General features: G+C 39.0%; 1 protein-coding gene across 1 annotated transcript in view; it reads left to right on the forward strand.

The window, feature by feature from the left end:
• The window catches only part of SYNPO2L (synaptopodin 2 like), a 161,637-nt gene extending 156,252 nt beyond the window's left edge, over positions 1–5,385 (forward strand). Inside the window, exon 4 of the mRNA XM_040320455.1 lies at positions 2,573–5,385. Within this exon, the coding sequence (XP_040176389.1) occupies positions 2,573–4,761 (2,189 nt within the window). The 3' untranslated portion in view covers positions 4,762–5,385. The remainder of the gene's footprint in view (positions 1–2,572) is intronic.
• The last annotated feature ends 3,194 nt before the right edge of the window (positions 5,386–8,579 follow it).

Raw genomic sequence — 8,579 nt, forward strand, 5'->3', positions numbered from 1 at the left:
AGGCATGAGTGTTGAGTGACTGGCTTGACAATGTGAAGAGCTTAGTATGAGAAGTGCATTTAAAGTGGGTTGATTTGCTTCAGTTGATAGTAACACATTCCTGGTTGTCGTAATACTTATTTTGACCAGATTAAAACCCCATTCTGTGTGGTGATCATTGTGAAAGTTATAGATAGACCTTTAAGCTTACTAAAAGTTTTACATTCTTTTTTTTTTTTGTAGTAAAATGCAAACCACCTGAAGAAATTTAGTCCACATTTGTTCACAGTACAATAAATGATTTCAGAATGTATTTTTGTAACCATTTTTTATGATTTTTATATTTTTGCTTGATTTTTTATTTGTATTATTCCACAACTGTTGTAGAAATCTATAGTTAATATATCATACCCTTGCTTGGTTCCAGGGCACATCTATAGTTTATTTTACACAGAAAGTTTTAAATTACAGACATTTTTGCTATTGAATAATGTGCTGATCCTAACCATATCTGTATGAAATTAGATACATTTCACATTTTAGAATATGTTTATGTACATTTAAAGTGGAACTTCAGTCATTTTCCATCTTTCCATCTATTAAATCTTCTGCTCTTGTTGTTTTAACTTTGGATAGTAAAACATTTTTGTTCTGCCAGTAAATACCTTATACACCTCACTTTCTGTTTCTTGTCTGGTAATTAGCCTAGGCTTATGATATCATGCACAGCTCTCTCTCACTCTCTCCTGAGAGTTTGACAAGAAGCCAGGGAGATGATTCATAAAAGGGCCAATGAGAGCTGCAGAGCTGGACGTGTGCCTCTGTATGTCTGTGTAAATCCAGGAAGTAAACAGGAAGCAGATTCAGCTGTCCACACTTAAAATGATTGCAGCCAGACTCAGTGGAGGGAGAATTCTGCAGCATATTTGGCAAGTACAGAATCACAGTATATATAAAATAATATGCAAAGTGGTTGGAGGGAAGCTTCAGAATGGCAAAGATGTTTTTATTACAAATTATGTGAGCAGACTGTAGTTCCTCTTTAAGTAAAACTGTATAGGTGTTCTCCTGTCATCAACTAATAGGGATATAAACTTTGCTTTCAAAATGTGTTAACATTTTTCGAGTGCGTCATTATAATAAAAAAAAAATACAAAGATGTTAAAAATTGCTTTTTTCTCAGCACATATAAAAAATATAGGTAAATTCAACCTATTTGAAAAGATACTCTTTAAAAGATATATTTTTAATTCGTTTTTTTAAAAGGTTCAGATTTTACCCTCAGTTGAATAGCTTTGTAGGTCAGAATTTATAACCAGTACACTCATCGTTATATGATATAAATACAGCATGCCATTTCTACTTTTAGTAATGCCACTTACATTGCCAACTCTTCAGGCAACATATGTAGAGCAGAAATTAAGTGTATTATTTCAATAGGACAAACTAAGGGAGTAGTACGTTTTACAAATAATGCTCACCTGTGCTTGTTTGAAATCCCAGTAAAGCCGACTTTTCGTATATCATTACTTTGGTGTCACACACCCACTTTTAGATATATTAACAAAGTTGCCCATTTAGGAAATCACTTACTGGTGAAACGCAATGTTTAGCAGCACAAGTTTTATACATAAATATACAGTTAATGTACAGATGTACCTTTCAATAAAAAAAAAAAAAAAAAACTCAGTGTGACCAACCTTGGCTAGTATACCCAAAGACAGACCTCAGATGTAATGCAACCCCCCTATATTAACTTCATAGTGACTTGAAAGTTACTCTGATTATTTTTTCAATAATACTTCCAGAGTGGTTTGCTTTATGCCAACAGTTAGCCATATAATTAAAGGGTGATTGAATGATATAATAATCTGGGTATTAAAAGTCTTATTCTCCCTCAAGTGTTCACATGTATATGGGTATTCATGCTCATGTGTAAATTTGTATGTGAACTAGTATGTACTGTGCAGCTCTTACTTTGACCCCTGTATTACCATTTAAAAACTTCCCATACTGAGGTTTCTTGAGCCTTCTAGTATGCTGATCAAATGATCAGATGTTTTATGGAATCCAAAATACAGCAGGTCTTTTATGTAAAAAAAGACACCAGACCTGTAATAATCTGTGACTTTATCCTAGACAGGGTTGGAATAATCCTCCTTGCACTTTAGGCCAACTGTCTTGTGCCACCCACTCTCACCCAGCATCACGCTAAAAAGATTAGATGTTACACTAGCACACAAAGTATGCTAGTGCCAGGGATGAAAAACTGAAAGAGATTACTCTGCATCATTATGTCTACAAATGATGAAGAGCATGGCAAAATGGCACCTTACTTTGCTACAAGTATGGTTCTAGGTGTACAGAATTAGATTTCCCTGAAAGTCCTGCTGCTCTGGGTCACGACCTATGTTGGATATGCAGAAATCTGGCCATGATTCCAGGACAATAAAATATACACATTCCCCTAGGACATAAGACACAAAATCAAAAAGTGCTAAAATTATTGTTGATATTAGAATTTATAAAAATGTTCAGTATTCATTTCATAAGAATGGCTACTAAGCAATTGTTTTCTCATGTTCTCTTTCAGAACTTCACCGTAGTGAAAGTGCCCAGGAGAAAAATGTAAAAGAAGCTAGAACCAAATGTAGAACCATTGCATCTTTGCTAACTGATGCTCCAAACCCCCACTCAAAGGGGGTTCTTATGTTTAAGAAGAGACGGCAAAGAGCAAAGAAATATACCCTTGTTAGTTACGGAAGCGTAGACGAAGATCGTTACATTGAAGACGAAGACGGTGTCCTTCCAACAAGTGAATCGGAATTTGATGAGGAAGGCTTTTCTGATGCACGTAGTCTAACAAACAATTCTGATTGGGACAGCACATATCTTGACATTGAAAAGCCCAAGATGGAACATGAACATCCAGAAGAAAAAGGTCTGAGTGAGGCATCTGGCAAAGGTGCAGCATTGTTTGAACTGCAAAGGCAAAAATCAGAACACGCTGTTGAAAATATTTCAGCACAAAACCCTCAGATTCTTCAAAAGACCCCCATTGCCCCTCCTCGGAAGTCAATGGTCAATGGAAATGTCAACCATCAGGTTAATTTAGAAAGAAGCCAGCAGGCTCAAGGCTCAGAGAACATTAAAGTGACAAGTGCACAGATATCACTAGCCCCAGCTCACACTCTGGTTCCACAAGCTGGTAATATCCAGTCACCAGCCTCTGGAATTGCAATCTTTAACAGGTCTGCACGACCATTTACTCCTGGTCAAGTTGGACAACGTTCTTTAGCCTCATCAGTTATATTTAATCCTATGCCAGCAAAAAAAAATGAAAGCGCACCAGTGCAAAATATTGCTCCTCCCCCATTCACACCATTTACACCTGATATATCTGTAGGTCCTCAAAAAACTCCAGTTAGCTCAGTTGCATCTCTTTATATTCCAGCAGCAGGAACACCACGGACTACTACTGCTTCAATATATCTGTCATCTCCTTCACGGCCACCAGGACCATCAGCAATTACATCACAACCAAATGTTGTACCTCATGCTCCAGCAACCCCAGTGACACCTACAGCATCACAGTATATAAGCCCTGCAAGTCACACATCCTCTTACTCGTCACCAGCAGTCCAATCACCAGAATCTGCAACTTCAAGAGAACAAAAAATCTCTGTCCCAGCTGGGCGCACTGGTATCTTAAATGATGCCCGAAAAAGAGGAGGCAGGAAACAGATGTTTGTTAAAAAAGAGGAGAAGAAGTACCAACCTAACCCAGAACTTTTGACTATGGTTCAGAACCTTGATGACAAACCACAACATGCCACAGGATTTGAGTCTGGCCCAGAAGAAGATTTCCTTAGCTTAGGAGCTGAAGCTTGCAATTTTATGCAACCCTCAGCACGAAAGAATAAAGTTCCTCCTCCTGTGGCTCCAAAACCCATTTTAAAAACACCAGTAGAAGAATATGTAAATGGATGCCAAGAGTTACCCCTACTAAAAGGTAAGGGAGGAGAGTTGTTTGCAAAACGACAAAGCCGTGTGGACAAATTTGTGGTAGACTCAGAACACAGATCTCAATCCAGACCTAACTCAAGGCCAAGAACACCCTCACCAACTCCGTCTCTTCCCTGCTCTTGGAAATATTCATCAAATATTCGAGCACCACCTCCAATTGCATACAATCCTTTGATGTCTCCATTTTATCCATTAGCAGCCTCAAAATCTCAAGGGGGCAAAGTAGAAAGCAAAGTGAAAAAAGGAGCTAGTGGAAAGCCAAGAATGCAAGCTATTGATTTTATGCGTCATCAGCCTTACCAGCTCAATCCAGCAATGTTCTGTTTTGCTGATTCTTCTAGCCAGGATATCCCAAAACCAAATCTCTCTGTAAATCAAGGCAGACAAATTCCTGTGAAAACTAGAGCTCATGAGATTAAGCGCTTCTCAACACCAACTCCAATGTCATCATCTGTAAACATGACTCCAACTGTGCTAGCCCCCAGGTCTGCAACAACACTTGCAGAACCAGTTTGGAGAACTGATTTTTCTAGTCAGCCTACGTCTGCCAATGTTTCTGGCCCTGCACAATATCATTCTCCTATCCTGGAATCTCCTTATGAGAATTATCATGCTTCTACAGTTCTAAGTCCTAAGAGTTCTGTCACTAACCCCAGAGCATCAATTTCTAGAATCCAGGTGCCAAAACCCAGGTTTTCTGCAGCAAAAACAGGAATGCAGCCTAATGTGTGGAGACCAGCCCGAGTTCACTTTTAATTTTGCAGATCATCATCTCTGATGTTTTTTGCCCTTTAGTAAAATGTTGGAAGTTCTGTTGTTTAGCTGTTTTGTAACATGCATAGGCAGAATAACACTCGCACAATCCTTGCTTCTTTCCTTTGAGACACCAATGTACATTGTACACCAATGTCAGGAAACTAAACAAGTTAAAATACATATGAATGGTCAGAAATACCTGTTGATGGATTACAGTTTGAAAAATGAAGATGAAATATAACCCGAAAGAAAAATATAAATACAGAATTACAAAAAGTTAATTTTGAAATGTACAGAATGTAACCGGAATGTAATGGAAAACGCCTTAAAGAATGAGCATGCCCTTTGAAAGGGTTGAACAAAAATGGGGACATTGTGTCTACTGTGGTAGAAGGTTGGTGCATCAACCCATAAGGGGCTTAATTATGGAATATGTTTTCTGTCATACCACCGTAAAAATAAAGATGAAAATTGGTGCTCAGAATGAACTTTTAACACACGTGCAAAAATAACTCAGTCAGGAAATAAGACATACATGCAGATTCTACATGTTTGCCCAGGCTAAAATATTGGAAATTAACTTTGGTGTTCTGTACCAAACCTGAAATTAATCAAGTAACCATATTGTTGTGTTGGTGTAAATGTTTTTTTTCAATTTCTTATGAATCATAGCTGAAGACAGAACTGCATGTTACATTGTTTGAACTTGAAGTGCATGTTTAATTAACACATTTGCTACATCACAGTATTTTGTGGCTTCATATGTCAAATATATGCAAGGCATTTGTATACAAAGTACATTTTCTTATTTGCTGAGGGCAAATGTCTTGTTTATACATGTCTTGGGGCTTTTATAAAATACTTAGTGCAAATAATAATGATTTGTTTGGCCTGCAGAAACTAATCATAAGTCAACTTTTAAATGTTTATTTTAGTCATACTAATGTTCCCAGGTTTCAGCACAGCTCTGTGTAATGTGGAGCTGCATTTAGTAACTTGGAAACAACAAAAAAAGTCTTGCGCAGGAAACTGGGACATTTGTAACATAGGGAAAAATTAAAAAAAAGTCCTACTTGTGCCCAATAAGCAGCTTTGTGAATGAACACACCAGGAGAGGTGTTGAGTACAAATGCAAACAGTCAAGAGCAACCACAAAAAAGCGCTGGTCGGGACAGTCTTGTGCGGACAAAATGTCAGAGAAAATCAATGTGATAAAACATATGTTGATTTATTGTTACCATATTGTGAATTAAAAACTGTTAAAAACCTCCTTGCATGGATGGATGACAGTCAACTTTCTCCCTTACTGTGGTGGTATCTTATGGAGGCCGCCAAAGGTGGACTGGCTTGTTGAGGAATTGATGCAGTGATGTGTTGCTATCCACCACCGGGGATTTGGTTGAAGCTCTACATCTTCCCACACGAGCTAGGCTCCCATCTCCCCACTTCTGTGGATCTCGTAGGGGTGCATGAGGGTTCTACCACCGCAGCAATACCTCAACAAGCCAGTCCACCTCTGGCGGCCTCCATAAGATACCACCACAGTAGGGAGCAAGTTGATTGTCATCCATACATGCAAGGAGATTTTTAACTGTTTTTTAATTCACAATATGGTAAAAATAAATCAAGATATGGTTTATCCCATTGATTTTCTCTGACATTTTGTCCGCACAAGACTGTCCCGACCAGCGCTTTTTTGTGGTTGCCCTTGACTGTTTGATTTAGTAAGTTGGTGCTGTCCAGCTCTTTATTCGTACTAAAATTATAAAGATATATGTAATAAACAGGTGTTAATAAATTGAGTGAGATTTGTTCAGTGTAAATTTAAGAAGTAAAGGTAATTAAAAAATACATCTATTAATCTTAGTTATATAACATAGCACTGAATGGAGATATTACAGTATGTGGTTAAGAGGGATACATTTCGGCTTTGCCGCTACCATAGGTTCATTGTGAATCCCAATGATTTGCAAGGTTTAAAAATCACAAACGTTTGCCCCAAAATGTGCAGGTTTGCAGCCAAAAATAGAGAAAAACCTATAATGCAGTGCATAATCTTTTCTCCTGGTCAACAGCGTGATAAAAGCCAATAATTTTAAAAAGAGATAGTCCAGACCTTTTTGTATAATAAAAGATTGGGCTCACAACAGCAATATTGTCAGTCTGTTTTGGAGCTCTTTGGGAGAGCTAACAGTTCTGTGTAGGAATACATTTTCTTTTTTAGTTTTGCTTTTTATTTTGCCATTGGTACATGCCCCCCCCTTACCCCACGGTAGTGCCTTACTTTCTATGCCTTTTATGTAAAAATAGCTTGCTTATTAGTCCTAAATAGCCAGAATCAAATCTTAAAGATTCTAACTAGGGTTGTCCCGATACCACTTTTTTAGGACCAAGTACAAGTACCGATACTGTTTTTTAAATGTGTAACCAAAAATGTAGCCATGTGTCCCAAAAAATGCAGCCATGTGTCCCCCCAGAAATGCAGCCATGTGTCCCCCCAGAAATGCAGCCATGTGTCCCCCCAGAAATGCAGCCATGTCCCCCCAGAAATGCAGTCATGTCCCCCCAGAAATAGTCATGTCCCCCCAGAAATGCAGTCATGTCCCCCCCAGAAATGCAGCCATGTCCCCAGAAATGCAGCCATGTCCCCCCAGAAATGCAGCAATGTCCCCCCAGAGATGAAGCCATGTCCCCCCAGAGAAAGCCAAGCCAAGCTCTCCCCCCCGCCGCCACCTAGTTGATCAGCGCGGGGAACATTACAGCTTTCATTTGAATGTTCCCCGCCGTGCCACGTCATATATAGCCCCTCCCCTTGTCCGGGCACTTTGAAAGACAGATCACCCATCCAATCCTGGGATGGGTGATCTGTCTATCAAACTGCCTGGACAAGGGGGAGGGGCTATATATGACGTGGCGCGCTGGGGAACACACAGCTATTCAAATGAAAGCTGAAATGTTCCCCGCGCTGATCAACTAGGCGGCGGCAGGGGGGTGGGGGGCGGTTGGCTTTCTCTTTGAGGACTGCTCGGCTCCGCTCTCCGCCCCCTCCCCATCCCCTCTCTCTAGAAAAAAAAAAAGTATCGGGTCTGGCATCGGGAGCATTTGCGTGAGTACAAGTACTCACGCAAATGCTCAGTTTTGGTCCCAATACCGATACTAGTATCGGTATCAGGACAACCCTAATTCTAACCCAAAAGACTGCAATGAGGTTCAAAGCACATTTTCACAAACAATGCCTTTTATGTAACAATAGCTTGCTTATTAGTTCTACAAATTGCCAGAATTCATTCTTAATAATTCTTCCCCAAAAGACTTCAATGAGGTTTAAAGCAAATTTCGCAAACTTCGAGCAAAATTCTTTAACCACTTAAGACCCGGACCTTAAGGCAGGTAAAGGACCTGGCCAGTTTTTGCGATTCGGCACTGCGTCGCTTTAACTGACAATTGCGCGGTCATGCGATGTGGCTTCCAAACAAAATTGGCGTTCTTTTTTCCCCACAAATAGAGCTTTCTTTTAGTGGTATTTGATCACCTCTGCGGTTTTTATTGTTTGCGCTATAAACAAAAATAAAAATCAATATTTTTTACTCTTTGCTATAGTAAATATCCCCCAAAAATATATAAAACAAACATTTTTTTCCTCAGTTTAGGCCGATACGTATTCGTCTACCTATTTTTGGTAAAAAAAATCACATGGTTTGCGCAAAATGTATAGTGTTTACAAAATAGTGGATAGTTTTATTGCATTTTTATTAAAAAAAATTTTTTTTTACTACTAATGGCGTGATCAGCGATTTTTTTCATGACTGCGACATTAT

This window comes from Rana temporaria, chromosome 8 (assembly GCF_905171775.1).
Source record: "Rana temporaria chromosome 8, aRanTem1.1, whole genome shotgun sequence".
Taxonomy (NCBI): domain Eukaryota; kingdom Metazoa; phylum Chordata; class Amphibia; order Anura; family Ranidae; genus Rana; species Rana temporaria.